The sequence below is a fragment of the Phyllostomus hastatus genome, unplaced genomic scaffold (genome assembly GCF_019186645.2).
Source record: "Phyllostomus hastatus isolate PE091 unplaced genomic scaffold, TTU_PhHast_1.1 phas_contig_147, whole genome shotgun sequence".
In the NCBI taxonomy this organism is placed as follows: Eukaryota; Metazoa; Chordata; class Mammalia; order Chiroptera; family Phyllostomidae; genus Phyllostomus; species Phyllostomus hastatus.
Window position 1 is genome coordinate 2,637,346 of NW_025333603.1, and position 19,662 is coordinate 2,657,007.

At 44.3% G+C, this 19,662-nt stretch overlaps 1 protein-coding gene across 10 annotated transcripts in view; it reads left to right on the forward strand.

The window, feature by feature from the left end:
- DAB1 (DAB adaptor protein 1) overlaps nucleotides 1-19,662 on the forward strand; it is a 1,094,329-nt gene that overhangs the window by 1,043,604 nt on the left and 31,063 nt on the right. For 5 of the 10 annotated variants that reach the window (XM_045857163.1, XM_045857172.1, XM_045857182.1 and 2 more), the window contains one exon: nucleotides 18,141-18,329. The exons of 2 other annotated variants lie outside the window; for them this stretch is intronic. In XM_045857163.1, coding sequence (XP_045713119.1) covers nucleotides 18,141-18,329 — 189 coding nt within the window. The remainder of the gene's footprint in view (nucleotides 1-18,140; nucleotides 18,330-19,662) is intronic. 3 more of the 10 variants (XM_045857202.1, XM_045857210.1, XM_045857224.1) reach the window with 1 other exon arrangement.

A 19,662-nucleotide genomic window follows, 5' to 3' on the forward strand; every position in this document is an offset into this window, starting at 1 on the left:
AAGCAATGTAAAAGCATCTTCTGTGACAATGAGGGTTACTTTTATAGACTCTGGGGAAGTACAGATTGGGGAATGGTATGTACTGGTTGCCTCCACTTATTTTGTGGGATGTCGTATGATTAAAAGAAAGACCCAAGTCTCCTGACAAGAGGAGACAAATCTGGGTGCAATACAAGAAAGAAATTTCAGACTCTCTAAGCTGATTTTCAGAAGAAAGTACAGCCTCTCAGAGTAGTGAGGTCTCTGTCCCTAGGAGTATTCAAACTGCTAGTAAATGGCTCTATAAGGGATTCCTGTGCTGTGAAGGTGACTGCAGTGGTGGACCTCAGAATGATGCATCTACTCTCTCATTTCATTTGCCCCCATGTTCATTATGTCTAGTATTTATTTACCTCACCATAGTCTTGTTCCCAGTATCTCAGCTGCCAAGCCACATACCCCAAAGACCCCATTTCTACTGTCATCATTACCACCTTGGACTTAAAAGACACCCACTGTGAAGTGCACAAAGTAAGTTGTGGCATTACTCTGTGAAGTTAGTGCTCTGGATGGAAAGAAGTTTACCAGGTATAATAACCAATTCATCTCACTGAGCAAGCATTGGGCATAGAGCAAGTGCCTAGAAAATCTGTTTCTTCTTAGTTACCTTGTAGAGAGCTTGAAGTCAGGGCTCTATATCTTTCTGTTCTTCCTGAAAAGGAGCCACACTGGGAGAAACTGATAGAAATCCTGACCACATTTTAAGCCAAGGCTACCTTAGCTGTGGAAAAGGCACGTAAACTTAATTGAGCATCTGCTATGGATGTTCATGGACCAACTTGGTTCCGATCTTGGCTTATGTTCAGTAATCACAATTGTGGGAGATAGGTGTCATTTCAATAAGGAAGCAGAGTCTTCTAGAGGTCACATAACTTACCCAGTATCACAAAGCTGGTAAGTGGCAGAGCCAGAATTTGAACCCTAAGTTGTTCTGACTCAGGCACCCACACAATTTCCACTAAAACATACTGCCTTTAAGGTTAAAGAAAATGCAGAGCCCTTCATCTCCTCACCGTCACCTTCATCAGAATCAATGCCCACGCCTCAGTTCCCCTCACCCATTACTCATTGTTTTTGAGTCTTTACAGCACTTAAGCTTCAGGAGGCCCAGCACTCAGCTGCTGGCTATGAACACCTCTCTCCCCGCTTTAGATTGAGTTTGATGAGTTATGGCCATGTCTAATTCATTTCCAAACCCCCTGTCTTTGCCTGGCACACTGCTTTCATCATCCTGGTATTAAAAGGTATTTGTGAATCACGAAGAACAAATCTCAGTGCAAGCTGCCCATCTCTGAAGATCAGAAATCTTCTCATTTTGCCACTTCTGTCTCCTACCCTCCAAACGCTGGTGTGTTATGAGACCCTATCCCCCCCACAGTCAGAACTCAGTTGATTTTCTTTGCTCTAGATTTAATTCAGTTTCCCTGCTGCAAATGTAGGAAGAGTCAATCCATTAATGTGAAGAATTTCTCTGGACAACTGTTCCCTACAATCCCCCCCCCATCCATTTTTCATGGCAAATAAATTTTCATTCACAATTCAGCAGTTGGTTTTTCCTTTCTTTTGAAATCTGGATCAAGATGTTGTATAATTGGATTAAATCTAGTCTGAACATTTGTCAGTTTCACTTCCTCATTAAGCACCACATTGTAGAGAAATTATAATTATTGCGACACCGTTAACATAGCTGTCACACCAGAGGAGGCTGTCCTGAAGTAAGGGAAAGGAATCTGAATCTACGTATGCCCACAAACGACATAGGATTTTAATGTTTTGATGTTTCTTAAGTGGGCTTTCTTTTAGCTACACGTATAAATTGTTCTGAGATAGAATGCTGAGTTCCTAAAAATCCTAGGGCTTGTAGGAACATTGCAAGATACCCTCTGGTTCAGCCTCCCCAGCAACACAAGGATTCCTCGAGGACGTGTGTGGTCAGTGTAGCTGAACATTCCTGGCTCTTGGGCTTTAACTCATGTACCTGCAGTGACAGACCCTCATAAAATTCTTCTTTTTGTTTGTTTGTTTACTACTTCTACTTATTTATGTACTCATTCGTCCATCCATTAAGCAAATATTTACTGAGAACCTCCTACTTGCCAGACAGTGTTCTAATCACTAGAGACACACAGAAGAATCAAACTAGCTCCCTAAGAATCTTGATGGTGTCAGGAAGAAGGTAGCTGTGTACAAATAATTACAATCAATGTAACCAAGGCTGTAAGAGGCTGTGTATGAGATGCTCTGGGAACAGAGTAGAGGCAAGTAAACTTCGCCTAAGGGAATTTGGTGAGATCCTCACCCAGGGGATGCGGTTAGAGTAGAGTCTTAAAAGGTCATGGGAGTTTGGCACTGGAGGAAGGGTGGGACAGCATTCAGGAAGAGGGAACTGAATGTTCGAAGGCACTGAAATATCTCAGGGGCTGATGAGAAGTCTGTGGTGGCAGGACCACGGGATGACTTCGTGGGAACAGAAGACAGTGGTACCAAAGGAAGCCAGTCCCAATGAGCCCAGGGCCTGAAAGGTGGTGCTCAGAAGCTGGAATGTTAGGAAGCCACTGATGCTTTCAGGTGGGGAGACACTATTAGAGTTGCGTTTCTCAGCATCACTCTATTGGCCTGTGGCAGATGGCTGGACAGGTGGGGGGACCATTAGAAAGCTAATGGAATTATCTATGTGTATCCCTCAGGATGGAGTCAGGAAAATAGAGTCCACACCAATGTAATACAGGGAATTAAATGTGGGTAACTAGTTACAACAGTGTTAGAAGAGCTGAAAAGCCAAACAGACAGTGGGGCAAGCACCATTAGTAATAACTGGAAGTCACTACCATCCCTAGGATATGGGAAGGACAAAGGAAAGAGGTGGCGTTAGCAGAGTCCAAGAGCTGGGGCTGCCAGTATGCCATTAGTGGCAGTACTGCGGCCTTAGGGCTGTCCAGCAGGGCCCAGACCATGGAGAGATGGGCTTTCTGGTGGAAACTAAAACCTTGGAGGAGACTCAACCACTTCCTGAATACTGCCCAAAGAAAGCTGGGACGAAATCTGCCCCTCACCCTTCCGCCCACCATCTAATTTCCAACCACTGCCTTCTATTGGCCAAGTCTAAGTGGAAGCGTCTTGGCCAGGGAGCCTGGGCACTGTAGTCTACAGGGTTCAGCTCCTGTCATAGAGCACAGAGCAGGGAGATGGCAAGAATGGGTCTGAGGGCAAAGAGGTCAAGGGGTGGACATGTGAGCACCACTGTGGGTTAGGACTGGGGTGAGGCCTAGCAGAGAGAAATTGAGAGAGAGAGAGGGCAAAAGAGAGAAGTACATTTGAACAGGTGACCAGGGTACATCTGGAAAGATCTCGCTGATTTGGTGGGAAGTGAGACACACGAGGTCTAAGCTACCTCCTGGCTGGCAAGCTTTGGGAGGTCAGGTACTAGTCCACATGGCCTGACCACCCAGTCTCCTCTAGCTCTGCCATTTATGTACTTGCTGTTGTACACCTCCAACTTCTGGGAGTGTTTGTGCATCTGCTTTTCCATCCACTGGCTTCAGGTTCTTGCCAAAGATAGCCAGGAGCCCTTTCATCTTCCCTCTGTTCTCGGCCCATGACTCTCCTTTGGGCGGTGTCATGTTATCACTTGAAATGATAGCTGGCTCTTTCTCCTGAGGTTGAAAAACTGAGCTGTCGTGAATGGAATCAAACAGCATTGTAGATGGCTTACTGTTAAATCATTCTTGAAACTTGTTTCCCGCAAATGCAAATGTGGAAGGGATCGGTGTTTGCATAAGCATCTGCCTGTTCTACTGTATGCTCAACTGTGTGTTGGCAAAATCATGTCAGAATAAAATAATGACCACACCATTCCCCTGCTAAAATACCTATCAGTGGTCTCCTAGAGGAATGTCTTCAACCTTTTATAAAACCCAGGGAACTTTATTCAGATGAAGCATGCCCGGTAGCCTTCTGTATAAACAGAAGAAGGAAGAGATGCGACTGAAGCTGGGTTGAAGCCTACATACTAGGAAGCCCCCCTCACACCCACTCTGAAGGACTGAGAAGTTTCTGGAAGGGAAGAGATCCACAGAGGGTAGTGTGAAAACCACTGTGGAAGGAACCCACTAGTTAGTTCCGTGGGTGGGAGAAGTGAGCGGGTCAGTATTATTCATTATTCTTCCCATCAGAGGTGCTGTGATTCTAGAACTGAATGCATGAACCCATATGGGAGGCAATAAAACAGCAGAAAGAGCATGCAGTGTGAAGCTAGTTGATACTTTACCCCTCTCATCTGTATGACTGTAGGTAAGGTGCTTTTTTTTTAGATTCTTCATGACAGTTAACAACACAGAGAGAGCTACTTCCCTGGGTCTTGTGAGGATTAAATAACAGATATGACTTCTGTTGTGTTGGGCACAGAGTAAGTACTCAGCATTTGGTAGGTAACATGGTATTGAAGTTAAAAGTGTGAACCTTGTAGCCAAACTACTCAAGCTTGAAATTTTTCTCCTTCAGTTATCAACTGTGTAACCTTGGATGGGTTATTTAAACTTTTCTATGCTAGAGTGTGTTTGCTTATAAAGTGAGGATAATGACTATGATACCCACCTCATAGAGTTCTTTAGAGGACTTGGATAAGGTATTACGCATAAAACCTTTAGAACAGCACTTGACACATAGTAAAGGCTCCAGAAATCTAAGCTGTAGTTATTTTTATGAACTATTATGTAGACAAAGGACCATACCAAGTGCTTTAAAAGATATGAAGATGAATAAGACCATGCATAAGACCTGGCACAGCCACTAGGGTGCTTTTAGTCTACTGGAAGGAAGAAGATTGGTGTACAGAGTAAGGGGCTGGAGTGCCTTCAGTTCTCCATGCCTGAGCAATGATGTCAACAAGATCAAGTTTAACCCAAGAACCTGGGGTGGGGCTGAACCTGCAGGAGAATGCCATGCTATGGGGCAGGGATAACACACAACTGTAACTGCCAAGTGTTGAGCACCCAAGCAAGGGACTGTGATAGGCACATAATTCACTATTTGAAGACTCTCCCAAACAACCACAATTTGGTCTCTTCTCTACTGTAAAAGATATTGAAGATCAGAGTAGTTAAATCACTTAGCACAGTTAGAAGAGGCATCACTAAGAATTTAATCCAGCTGTCTCTGACCCTAAAACTAAGGAGATCTAGTTTATCATCCAGACTGGGTCACTTTTGAAAGTGAAAGGGGGGTTCCTTCTTAACAATTAGGACACTAGGCATGAATAGGACCTGTCTTAGATTAGCCAGTGTGCAGGGCCACCCTACCCAAAGCTAGTGAATGCTCTTCCTGCTGGGCTAAGCTGTCTCTAGACCAGAACACAGTGAGATTTCAAGCAGAAGGAAGGAAGTATCTATCCATCTTGTTCTTAAAACTCTTTGCCAATAGTGCTACCTGTGCTGAAGCAATGACAGTACTGTCACCAAGATACAGATGCACTGATGCATGCTAGCTCCTTCAGTGGGCATAAGTCAGGTTACATGGAGATCTGTTGCATGGTAAGAAAATGTGATTCAGAGGTATCTGTTAACTGCTGCTGCTGCAAGTCTATCATTATTCCTCTAATACAGATCATTAGCATTCACAGAACCTTAACTACAGCATCTCTAATGAGCTGAGCTATAATATGCAGTTTCCCCATAAATATCCATTGATGCTGACACTCTTCTCTCTTGGTACAGTAATTCTGCTTTTCTGGATAAATCATCACGTTGAGGCTCTTTCTTTTCTCCCTAACTGCCGTTATTAGTGGTTGCAGAAGAATAATGAACAAACTCTAGTCGTAAAAAAGGAGAAAGAGATAAATGAACAACTGTGGAGAATAAGAAAATATATATTGGTGACAGTCCCACCTCAAAGCACACAAAATCTTGTTTTTGCAATGATTTAGAAAGGAGGAAAGAAATGAAAATTTGTTATGCATGTACTAGGGGCCAGGGATGCAGCTTGGCAAGCTGTATCTATCTAGTTCAGTGGTTCTTGAAAACTGAGTTGCTGAATATTCATTTGTGACACTTTTAAAACACAACTCCTTGGGTCCCACTCCAATAAACCTGCTTTTATAAGACTTTTGTATCTTTATATATAAAGAGAGATTTATAAAGCTCCCCTAATGGATTCTAATGCTTGACTAAGTTTACCTAGTTTCATTAGCTTGACAAGTATTATTTTTCCATTTTATGGGTAAGAAGATTGAGGTTGAGATGCATAAAGAATGGCTCATGTTCAGGTAATGTTCACTCTTACCTTTCTCTTTTAATTTCTCACCCAAGGATATGCTTATTGATTTTAGAGAGAGAGGAAGGGGAAAAAAGAGAAAGAAACATCAATGTAAGAAAGAAGGATCAGTTGATTGCCTCCACATACGTGCCCTGGCCGGGGACCAAACCCGTAACCTAGGGATGTGCCCTGACTAGGAATCAAACTGGCTACCATTTGGTGTATAGGACAATGCTCAAATAACTAAGCCACCCAGCCTGGGCCACTCTCGCCTTTTACAGCCCTTCTTCCTTTTTCCAACCACCCCCTTTTCCCCACCCCTCTAGAGTTCTGCCAGCATGTCATCATGTTCCTGTCCAGCAGGGTAGCATCTGTCCTTATCTCCAGTGTTACTCATTTTTCCCCACTGTTGCTGGCTGTCAGCTCAATACTCAGAGGCTTTCCCCCCTTTCCTATAGTTTTAATCTCATAGCTTTGTCTCTTTGGCTATTTCTATATCATTGTTGTTTTTGTCACCTCGGAAGTTCTAGTGCCCCTTACCTATCATCATTAGAGGGATGATGCTGGCAGTAAGATCTGACCCTAGCCCTGCAGAGAGGATTGTGGGGTGGGGCAAGGGGATGGGGGTTGGCAGGGCAGGCTCCTAAACTGCCCACTGTGGCTGCTCCTTCCAGAGCTCTTACCTTTCACCCTAGTCTTAAAAACAGGTCGTCTGACACCCTTTGTTCTCCACACCACACCGTAATGGTTCAAAGCATGTGCTCCAAAGCCAACCCTTGATGAAAATCCTAGCCCTTGGGCAAGTTCATTAAGCCTTTGGTGCCTGAGTTTCCTCCTCTGAAAACAAGGATTGCAGTAATAGTACCTCCATTGGTCATGGTAATTAAATGAGTTAATACATGAAAGCACTTTAGAACAGTGTCTGGTACATACAGAGGAAGTTCCCTGTAAACATTAGCTATTATTATTATCCTGCTGACCTTTGCTTGGCCAAGAAGGCATGAGGTTTTAATACTACTATTTAATCCAGTTCTTCCTTTTTAGACCAGAGTGGGCTGTTTGGGATACATTCTAGAAATAGAATCACCATTTCTTAATGAATGATGGGATGCCAGGGTATGAAAGAGAGTAGGAGCAAGAGTAATGGGTACATTTGGGGACTTTATGGGTCTACCAAAACCAAAAATAAGGATCTCAACCACTTGTGATCTAACCATGGAGATATTGACTACTTTAACTCAAAAGGGTCTTTCATAAAGAGACTCAGCAAGCATGTGGGTGAAGAGACCTCTGCCTGTGGAATCTTTGTAAGATCTCATTGAATATACCATCCTCTTGCCCTAACTGCATCATCTTCAAAGATAATTTGTCCATTACCAGAGAACAAGCAAGAAAAGAAGCCAGAGTCAAGAGCACTGTTGTCAAAGTGACAGAATTGGAGTTCCCTTGTCCCTGTAGTAGTATGCACAAAGTGTCTCTTTTGTTTTAATTCCATCTTTTCTGCAATAGTGGAAGGTACTTCCTAGAATCAGTCTCTGGTCACTTGTATATTGCTCTGTTCAAGCATTCCTCCCTTCATCCGTCCCACAAATGCTGGCTAGCATCCACTGTGTGTCAAGCACTGCATTAGCCAACAGTGCCATACAAGTCAGACCAGGTCCCATCCCTTGCTCAGCTCACGTTGCATGGGGGAGGGCTGCCCACACACCAGTGAATAGAGGGTGAGTGCTAGCCACAAAACCAACGAGGGTAGTGTGACAAAAGCTGGGGGCTGCTACCAAATTTACATTAACTAGTCAGAAGAGGTCTCTCTAGGGAGGTGACACCTGAGCTGAGATCTGAATCATGAGAAGAAACCAGTCAGGTGAAAGAGTGGGACAGAAACATGGAATGACGAGGGCAAAGGCCTTGGCACAGGAATGTTCCAATTGTTCATGAGGAACAGAGAGACCAGTGTTGGCCAAAGCATGGTGGGAAAGGGGAGACTAATGGAAGATGGGCTCAGACACAAAGGAAGCAGCCAAGCAGGGACCGTCTTATAGGCAGAGGTAATGAATTTGAGTTTTATTCCAAGTGTAATGAAAAACAATTCAGCATTTTAAGCAGGGAAGTGAACCTGATACGTACTTTAAGAGAAAATATTACTCTAGCCGTTCTATGGAAGATAGGGGACAAGAATAGAAGCAGCGATCTAGGCAAGAGGGAATGCCCCAGAGGAGATGGAGAGAGGAAGACAGCATTGGGATATGTGTAGAGATAGAATCACTGAATGACTGCGTGTCAGGGTGTGAGAGACAGAAGGATAAGAATAACATACATTTGGGGGCTTGAACATCTAGATGTGAGTTGGTGACCTTTACAGAAATCAGAAGACAAGGGAAGAATGGGTCTGGGGAGATCAAACATTCTTTGGACATGCTAAGTCTGAGAGGCTAAATGGTGTGGGATGCAATCGCTTCACTAATTGCTAGCAACTAAGGGAGGGAGTGATAAGATCAGATATTGGCTAGGATTAAAGTAGCAAGGAATGCGGCAGATTGACTGCTACCCTTGAACCACTGATGGGTCTCAGTAATGGAAAGGACTCACACTTGGATGGAAATGCCATCCAGATATTGGAAGGGATAGAAGAATAAATAGCATGTCCCTTTTCTTATAACTTTCTTCTGGGATGTCTCCCTAGTATTTCTCTGAAGTTGGAACCAGGGTCATTACTCTACTTACAAAGCCTCATTAGGTAAATAACAGAGTGGATATGACATCTTTTCTGGAGTTTATAACAGCACATGCCCAGTCTCTGTGAGTGAGTGTGTGTGTGTGTGCATGTGCACATGTGTGCACACACATGTTGAGCATTTGACAACACCATATGGGCTCCCATACCCTCCACTTAGTAAGTCATGCTATCATCAAGTTTTTTCTGTTCCGTTTTCTAATCTCTTATATAAGCCAGTTTATCCATCTATTCATTCTGTTGTTGTTTTTTTAATTTGTCAGTTGAATGTAACTTCCTTCTGTGTGCTAGCCACTGGGCTATCTAGATATTAGGAATATAAAGATGAAGAAGATACCGTTTCCCATACAAGGAACTTACAGTCTCTACAAGGTCATAGTCTGTAGTAGAGAAAAGAGAACGTAATCACCCATTTTAACTGGACGTGTGTGGGGCCAAGAGGAGGATCATCTAGTTCACCCTGAGGAAGGCTCAGGAGAGGTGACTATACTCAAGTCTCAAGGAATGTGTTACAGTTCTCCTGATGAGTAAGGATGGGAAGGACAGCCCATCACAAGGAATAGTGTATATCAAAGCCCAACAGGGGAAGAAATATGAAGAGACCTGTTAAGAGGGCTTATGAGCTTATGACACAGAGTTGCAAACTATTTGTAGTTGGACAACCAGAGACAGTTGAGTATAATGCTCTTCCAGATTTCCTCTGACTTCCAACCCTTAGGCTGTCTTCCAAGCCTAGCTTATTGGTGAACATCTTCTCACTTGATCCTCAGATCTATGAAGAAGCCATTTCCCCTCACTGTTCTACACATGAGTGAGCTGAGCTTTCCTTATTGTAAAACGTGCACCATGCTTCTCTGTTCTGACTCACTGTCTCCTCTTACTCCATACAGCTGGAGGGGAATTGTGGCCAGGTAGAAAGGAACTAGACTAGGACTTAAGAACTTAAGAGTTTTATCCCAGTTCTCCCACTAAAATTACCATGATTTTGAAAAAGTTGGAGGCCTCAGTTTCTTCATCTGAAAAACAAGTAGGGTTGAGTTGGGTTAGCACTCTCTATAGTCTAATTCTGCTCCTCTGCAATTCTGCAATGTGTAAACTATTCAAAATGCCATCAGATAGGTGCTACAAAATCAGCATATATTCCCAAAGGATGCCCCATTGAATTGTTGGCTGAATATTTGACCCAAGTAAGCAAACACTAATGGAGGTCTCACTGTGTGCCAGACACCATGCTACTTAAGCTATTACCTTAAACCTTATCCAGGGTAATCTCCACACAGTCCTGTGAGGTGGATATTTCCCTAATTTTACAACAAAGAAAAATTCAAGAGATGGGTGAACTAGTCAAATTCCATTTACATAGAAACAGGTCTCTTGGTTGGGTTGTTTGCAGTGGAGTTGGCCTCAGTCCTATGGATGGCATTGCAGCAGTGGAAGTGGAACATGCTCTGTGAAAATGCTCAGTGTGGTACCCACAATGTGACACCTCCATGCTCTGACCTGCATGGGTGCCTTCCGGTTCCCTCACTTAACTGCTACAGCTTAGGGAAGGGATAACGCCTCAGTCCTCAAACTATTGGCACAGTGCCTTGCTTGTAGTGGGCATTCAGGAAAACTTTGTTAATTATTCATCAACTGCCTTGGGAACCAAATCCAGGAATGGGGAAGTGGATAAGGAAATGAATGCCTAAGCATGTAAAATCTGCATTCCTCCAGAGAAGAAAAGGGAAAACATTTTGCACAGAACGGCTGTCAGAGCAGCAGGCGAAGCCCTCCTGACTATTTTTTCCTTTGCTGTGACATCTCTTCATTTCTGGTTTCCTCTGATTTGCTCCATGCTCAGCCTGAGCCTCTGCTCCTCTTGCATGATTTCCACTCCATCCAGTATTTCTTACCATTTGGCGGCCATCTGGACAGCAGGAGTAGCCTAAGAGAGACACACCAGCAAAGAAAGACGTGGCTGTCGGAGAAGTTCCCCTTGCCTTGTCCCCGAGAGTGTGCTGAGCTCCTGTCATCCTGCTAATGGGGGCCAATTTCTCATGACTATGATTCTAATTCACTCCTTTTTCAAAGTGCTGAACTGATGCCAACTCTTGTTAGGAGTTTTTGGAAAAGCCTTGAGTTTTTGCTAATGTGGAACTAGAATAATAGATTTTTAAAAGGCGAAGAGATAAAGAAAGAGATATTTAAAAACAAATAATTATAAGCCTTGGGAAATCATTTCCCCTTGGTTTCTAGTTTCCTCGGTCCATTTATACCTGTGCAAGTCTGTCTTTCTGTGGACAGACATCTCACACCTGCCCCCACTTCCTGGACAAATGGCAGACCTTTAGGGTGAGGCCATGGGTTGGGACTGAGATCTAGAGCCCAGAAAGCTGCTAAGTGTGTAACAGCATGAAGAGAGAGAAGCAGCAGCTCACTGGATAGGATGATGTTTCAGTGTTTCTTCTTAACTCCCGTCCCTGGCCCCATTTCAGCTGTCACCACAGGAATAGCTATGTCATCATCTCTTTAGGATCCCTGCCCATGATCCTGATGGCCGCACCATTGCCACCACCAAATCCCCAACACCAGTACTGCCACCGCCTCAGACTGGGAGCTGCTTCCAGCTTCCCTGACCCCTCACAACTGGGTTGAGTACCATGTGTTTGATGACAAAGAGTAGTCGCAGTGATCTCTGGCATGAGTCACTTTGCTTGTCTGAACCAGGCACTGCATACTAAAGGCTTTGTGTGAATTATCTCAACACCACTTATGATAATTGTCTGTTTTATTTTCCATCTCCCTCTTGTGATATAAGGGCAAGGAATGTGCCTTAGCATAGTTGCTCACTAAATAAATGTAGACTGAATGAGGGACTAGTTATCATGGTCTCATGATAGCCATCACGCCAAACACTGGCATTATCATTTTTCAGGCATGACATTCATCTCTTTCCCTGTGTCACTGTCACTGAGATCGAACTTACTTTGCTATTAGTGTCTCATTGCGCAACCATCATCATCAGCCAGCAAATTGCACTAGCAGCCCCATCCTTACATTTATATCATCAGGAAAGGAATGGATGTGTTTTAGACAATCGGTGTGAAAGCGTGGAGTTGCCATCTGAGTTTTGAAATGGGTGTATGGGACAGAAAGGAAGAAGAGAAGAGGAGAGGAGGGCTTCGGGTTGGTGGAATAATGGGCTGACTCCCAGAGCCTTGCCTGTGTTAAATATGGTGGTAATGTGTAGGAACAGGAATGGCTTGGACCCAGCACCCGCTCTGCGAGGACCATGTCGCGCCTTCAGCTTCCTCACCAGGGCACTGCACCCCTTCCCCAAACCAGAGTTTCCTAAGCTTTTGCAATGGCCTGAAACCTGCCTATTCTCACCTACCCTACAAGCAATTCCATGGCTATGTAATTCCTTCCCCTCTCTCTTCCTCCCTCCCAACTTCTTCCTTCTCTCCCTCTTTTCTCCCTTCCTCCTTGTCTCTGTCCCTCTCCCTCCCTTCCCCACTTCCTTTTCTACAGATTTGGGAAGGGCACTGGCATCCATTGAGATTTTACTCTGCCAGTTGTTGAGCTCATTCTTTTCATATACATCAATCCTCTCACTGCTTCCCCTTGGAAAGCCCACACTGTAAGCATTATGATTCCTATTTCACAGAGGGGGAAAACTGAGGCTCAGAGGGAGGAAGGAATTTGCCCAAGGAAATGCTAATAACGAAGCAGCGGTTTGACTTCACAGCCACTGTTTCTGACATCTCTCCACGCCCCCACCCTGCATCTCCTAAAAACATCCAACTTCTCACTTTAAAGTATAAATTACTTTCAAATGCAAGCAAATTAGTTTTCTTGATATTAAAGTTGGGAAACTCAAAACCCAGAGTCAGATTCCTTAGCCACAGCTATGCACTCTGCATTCATGTTGGCCCGTTCAGGCCCGCTTAGAGGCCTGACTGCTGTCCAAGGGGTTTACCTTTCTGGAAACGCATGAGTAATGCACCCACAAACTCCTCTCACCACCAGTCCCCATCGTGGCTTTCCCTTTGCATTTTAAGAAAGGCGGTTGCAAGAACTAGCTTAACTTTTAGGAAGCCCGTTGTAAATATTTTATTGCCCAGGGATTTGTGAAGATGGTGCACTTATGTGCAATTCAAAGGGAAGACATAACTTTCATCATAAGATCTAAGCATTTCCCTCCATCCTCTAACCTTCTGGGCAACCTTGGAGGCCCTCCTGAAATGGTAACTGGGGGAGGAAGGGCCCTTGGCTGCTTAAATGAGGCCCAACTCTGAGTAATTAAAGGCAATTTTTTAAATCATTATAGAGACAGATCCTCAAAGCATCACCAAGCCCTCTCTTGGATCAAGGCTTTGCATCCATTGAAACCACCGAGCCCAAATCCCAGCAGGCCAGGATCATTTTGCTAGGATGATGTGGCTTCATGGAGTTGCACTTGAAACATGAATCTTAAGTTCCTTTAAAAAAAACCCACAAATATCTTGCTCTGGCTTAGCCTAGACAAGGAAAAAAACCTTTTACATCCAGGAGAAAGCTGCTATTTAGCCAACTGAATTTGATTTCCTGGTCCTGTCTAGACATAGCAAAAAATTCAGTCCTCCTCAGAGAACCTTTCCAATCAAAGCAAAGGTAGGATATTCTTTAGAATGGAAGAGATTCTACAAGGAAGATACATGTCTAGTATTTAGAAAGCACTCAGGCAACTGGAAGGGGTTTTTTTTAGGATAGACAGACAGACAGACAGACATTATCTAGAACTGAGCTATTCAATACAGTAGCCACATGTGGCTATTTAAATTGAATTTAATTACAACTAAATGAAATTAAAATTTTATTTCATCAGTCACACTAGCCACACAATAGCCACAATGCAGCTACTGGCTATCATACTGGACAGTGCAGATATAGAACTTTATATCTTTAAAGAAAGTCCTGTTTGACTGTTCTGCTCTTGAGGGAAATTATTTAACATCATAGTTTCTGTTCCCCAATCTCAACTCCTCTCCACTCTCCTTGGTTCTTCATTTAGGAAATAGGTTTTCCTATATCTCTCTGCCAAGAAGTAAGAAAGTGGCTGTTTACTCTTGGCTAAAGGTAAGAGAGAGTGTAAACTAGACACCCCGGAGGGAATTCGTCTTCATTAGCATGTGTCTTGTTAAATCATTCACTGAGGAAATGCACATGCATCCAAATGCCTGGAATCACTAGGTGCCTTAATGGTACCCACCTTGGTGCAGTTACAAATCACTTAAGTTAATCCATTTCTCCTGAGCTTTCTTAATAGGTAATTGAATTCATTCCTTTGCAACATTGGCCTGAGTTCTGAGTTGAGATCTGGAAGCCGTGTGTTCTCCCTGTTGCCCCCCTATCCATCCCACCCGCAAGCTAGAATGATTGTACATCCTGGCTCACTCTCAGCTTTAGCGGAGCAGGGGCCCTACATCATTCATCTTTGTAGCACCAGCGCCTAGACAGGACACAGCCTGTGGAAAGTGCCCAGCAAATGTTTGTTGAAGAAATTAATTAATCAATTACATAATCAATCCAGATGCCTTCAGTTTTCCCAGTAGGATTTTTACTAATTATTCCTGCAGAGAGTTCATTCCCCAGCACAGTGATTAGTGAATCTGGCAGCACATTAGAATTACCTGAGGAGCTTTTAACACCTACAGGTGCCAGGGCCCCACCCCAGACCAACACATTCCCAGTCTCTGAAGTCCCAGGCTCAGGCACCAGTGGTTGGTAAGGGCTCCCCCGCAGGGTTGTGCTGTGCAGTCAGGGGTGAGGAACACTGCAGGTTTCTGATGTGACAGCCATGAGTACATTTTCATCTTTGTCTTCATCAAGTCCCACCTCATCCACTGTCACTCTGCAAAAGTGATATGAATTTGGTCTTAACAGTTACCCTACTCAGTTATGGGCAGTAGTGTCCCCACTGCTCCAAAAAGGGATTGTGGGAAGATAAAACTCCCTGTGGAAGCTTTATTTTAATGTCTTAATGACAACTCAGGCTAGAACTGTGTAGAAGCAGAGCAGGAGACTCTCTTCCTTTAAATCCTCCCTGGAAATTTAAGTGGTGAGTGAAATTTGATGTCATGTTGGCTTTTTTTTAAAGAAGAGGGCAAAATATATAAAATATTTATTAAGAAAAAATACTTGGAGATAAATAAATTAAAACTATAGTAGTAATTGTAGATAAAGCGAGGGGTGGGGGTGTGCAGAGACTAGGGAATGGATTCCAGGCCCTGCCCATGGGAATCGATAGGGAGAGAGTGTAGGAGCTGGCGGGCTCTCCTCCCTGGCCGGATGTGGGGCCCAGGGTGTTTCCAAAGGCTTGCCCTGCACAGGAGGAAAGAGTGCTTAGAAATGACTGAGCCAGGGTCAACCCAGGAAGGGAACCACAGTGCCAGGAGCCAAAGGCTTGAATGGGGGAGAGATAGTCAGGCAAGACAGCAGCTAGAATAGAGATGAGAGGGAGCAGATGGGGTCAAGAATGGACAAGGTGCTCAGAGGTAAGGCCAAGAAGTGCTGGGGATCCTTGGACACAGAGTCTGGCCTGTGCCCTCAGGTAGGGGTGATTTCTAATGAGGGACTTCTGGCAAGATTTTTGTTTCTTCTTCCTCTTTCTTTTTCCCAGTGTTACATAATAATAGTTTTCTATCATGAAAAACTGTGTGTCTGCATTGCAAAAATGAGCCAAAAGAAATGGGATGAAAGGATAGTAATCATAGCTACTATTTGTCGAGCACCTACTATGTGCCAAACACCAAACAAGACTTTGCACCCACATCTCAGTTGATCCTCTCATGTGATGTCATCACTATCATCCCTACTTTAAAAAAGAGAAAACTGAGGCTAATTGACCTGTCCAGGGTCACACAGCCAGCATGTAGCACGGCCACCACTCAATCTACTTCCGTGTGACTCCGAGGAGACGCATTTGCTCGCGAGCCCAGACCACTCTCCATCTGGATTTGCAAAATCGCCTCATCACACCCCAGCTGCACCCCTCACCACAGGCCACCCCTTCTGTCACCAAGAAAGTGACAGGCTCATGCCAACACTGGTTATCCTCACACATTTTCATTATGTGGTGGGGGTTTTTATGAGACTCTACCACAGGCTGTTTTTCAAATTTATTTAATTCATCCATCATGCTCTGAAGCCACTTGCTTTTTTATATTGGACAGATGTAATGAGATTTTGGACACTAAAAAATGTTTTTATTAAAAGTTATGACCCAGAGCTAGTTGGTAGGGACTGTGCCATAAATCCCTAGAAGTGCTCGAATTTATAAAGGATGTAGCGACATACCCTTAACCTTTCAGGCCACTCCATAGATTACAGGATCGCTTAAACTAATATTGTCCCACCACCTCTCCCCACCTCTGGCCAAATAATAATAATAATAACTTCTGTGCTTATCTGAAATGGTGGTTCATCCTCTCCTCCTTGCCACAGCAGACTCTTGGTGAGCCAGTGCCTGGTGGAAGTGGGTGGGTGACGATGGGGTCTGCTGGTGCGTGGCCTAAAGGCCCTGCTGTGGGGGCACGTTGGTTCCCTGGCTCTGCCTTGCAGCCTCCTGTCTGGGGTGGAGGGACATCAACTCAGGTTTCCTACAGACAGAGCCAAAGTGATTTCTGACACATGAGTGTTATGAAATTATTGGGTAATAGTCTCTCCAATCCTCTATTGCCAACAGACAGCTCTCCTAAAAATTAGGAAATGATACAATTATTTCTGCTTATGCATAACAACTCATTTTAATGTCAATATTGTCAGATTTATATTATTGTTACACTAATTGAAAATCATCCAAAGAATAATTAGCTTGTATTATAGATGAGAACATAGTCATATATCTGTATAGATAGATAGATAGATACTATGTATTATCTATAGTAAATATTATTATTGTGACTTTGTTAAATTAACATATTATTAAGTTGAGCCCTGGGGCATCAGACGGTGGGCCGAAGTTCAACAAAGACCACAGGAGAATTGGAATAGAGAATTCACGGTTCACAGGTCCTGGAGGAGAGGCCACGGGGAGAGGCCAAGGCCGGGTGCAGGAGAGAGAGCAGCAGGACTTAAGGCAGGTGACTTTATTAGGGCCCGTGAGTGAAGTGCCTAGAGTTCCTGGACTAAGCTTGCGTTGGCAATTCAAACCAACAAAAATCAGAGTTTTGGTAAGATTCAAAGGGGTCTTATCTAAGGGGTGGTGAGGGGAAGGAAGGCCCCAGGGAGTGGGGAGACTGCAAACTGTGGTCTGGGGCACGCCTCACAGGAGGGCTTGGTGTCAGTTCAGCCACTGCAGGCTGCGTGGCCACACAAAATGGATGCTGGCACAGCAATATTGTGGAGTAGTCTAGTGAAACTCTCAACAATTATAAGCAAAAAAATAATTAAAACAATTAGATCTGGTCAGCAGCCAGCTGCTTTTGAAGCATGCATTCATGCATACATTTGGGGCACTGCTTTGTGCCAGACCCTCTGTTCACTCCTGGGGATTCACAAGTAAATGCAGCATGGTTCTGGGTTCAGGAAGCTCACCATGGGACCAGCACAAATGATGGGCTGTTAATTCTCAGAGGAGGATTTTCAACTCAGAAGATTAAGGAAAGCCGCATGGAAGGGGTGGCCAGGTTTGAGAATTTGGATGAGCTTTGAGCTTGCAGGGATGAGGGGAAGAGCATTTCAAACAGAGGGGACAGCATGCACAAAGTCACTTATAAAACTAGCTGTTTACAGGCTAAGGACTTAAGTTTGGTAAAGCAGATAACATTTTTTTGTTCTTTTAAAAATCTCCAGGGTAAACATTAGGTTCTTATCCATTGCCACTATTGAGACTGGCTGAGTGATGCCTGTCATTTCAGGAAGGTGTACTTTAAACTGACACATTTACGATTGTGGTGTTTCCTAATCAGGCCTGTATTTGATCACCTGTTTGTTGGGAACATATTCCAGGGTTTTCACAGGACACTGGCAACAGCTCCCACCCACTGAGACCACGCTAGTGTAAACCGTAGATACCATCCTCATAAAGCTCATTAATCCGTGTCATTTGTGTGTCACTCACTTCATCCTCATTCGTCACCCCTTCCACTTTCAGAACGGCCAGCCGATTGAGGACTTTGAAGAACGGTTTGCCGCGGCCACCCCGGTAAGAACAAGAGGGCCCTGTCTGGTGAACCATCTCTTGTCATTGTTCATCATTCATTTCATGCTCATAAGTCTTGCCTTGTGGTTACAGAACAGAAACCTGCCGGTGGACTTTGATGAGATTTTGGAGGCAATGAAGGTAAGGCCTCCAGGCTGTTGTCATTAAGTCAGGGTTGTTCTGGTCATCCTCATGCATGCTCTGCTCTGTTCTGATGTTCGCAGGAAGCCTCCTGGGGGGCCCTGCAATAGGATCACATAGTCACTGTGTGTGTGAGAGAGAGAGTGTGTGTGTGTTAGAGAGGAAGTGACACTCTTTCATTTCATTCAAGAAATATTTTTCAAGGTCTTACCATGTCCCAGGCTTTCTGATAAATGGCTGGAGATATGGTGCAGAGGAAGAAGCTCATAGTATGATAGTGCAACCCTGCACAGAAAGTAGGGTTCGGTGAGGTAGGGTAGGGTAAGGTAGCCTAGAGAGATGTACTGTAGTAGAACAGCATAATGGGATTCACACACCAAAACAGAGTGTGCTAAGTACACCATTGGGAATAAAAGACAGGCAAGACTGCTATTCAGCCAGCATACTCTGGAATAGATATACTGGCTTACAACCAATATTTAAACAAATTGGCTGATATATAGGCTAATGAATATGCTCACCCCTGATCAGAGTGTTTGGTTGATAGGGGTGGGGAGGTCTTCTAAGGACTTTTAACCTTGGCTGAAGATTAGAATCACCAGAAGAGATTTTACAGTTAGAGGTACTAGGCTATACTTCAAACCAGGCATTGATATTTTCCTCCTGGTGATTTCAGTGTGCATCCAAGTTTGAGGACCACTGAAATAAAAATATCACACAAGCTGGTGGATAGTGCAATGGGGTAAAAACTAAGGGAATGTTTCCTGGGGGGAAAGTCCTCAAATTTGTGTCCTGATGAATGGGTGGAAAGGCAATGGGGGGAAGAATGAGTGCTCTGAGAAGGAGGAAAAGCACATGTAAAGGCCCTGAGGTGGCCCTTTCTTCTCTAACCCTCGTGCTTCTCTGCTCCATGACACTGCCCTGATTGTGTCTATGGGCCTGTCTTTCCATCCGACAGCCAGCTCATGAGAGTAGGAACAGGAACATGCCTTATTCTTCCCAGTACCCCCCACCCTTGGCATAGAATCTGTTATACAGCAGGGGCTTCATGCTTTTCCTAAATGAAGGAGCTCCTGATGCCAAAACATAGGTAATAAGTCTGTGAGAAGGGGTTTGGGGGTCAGCCAAGGCATCTCAGCCTTCACCAGCGGTGCCTCCAGAATTTCTCTATAGGAGGGACCTAGGAGTCTAGCTGAACAGAGGGCCTAGAGACTAACCCTGAAACAGCAGTTGTACAATGCTGACACTTAGGATATTCTTGCAAAAACCTCACCCATTCGTATTCAAGAATGGCTGGGAAGGGACAGACCTGATGGAGATACTGAGGCGCCCC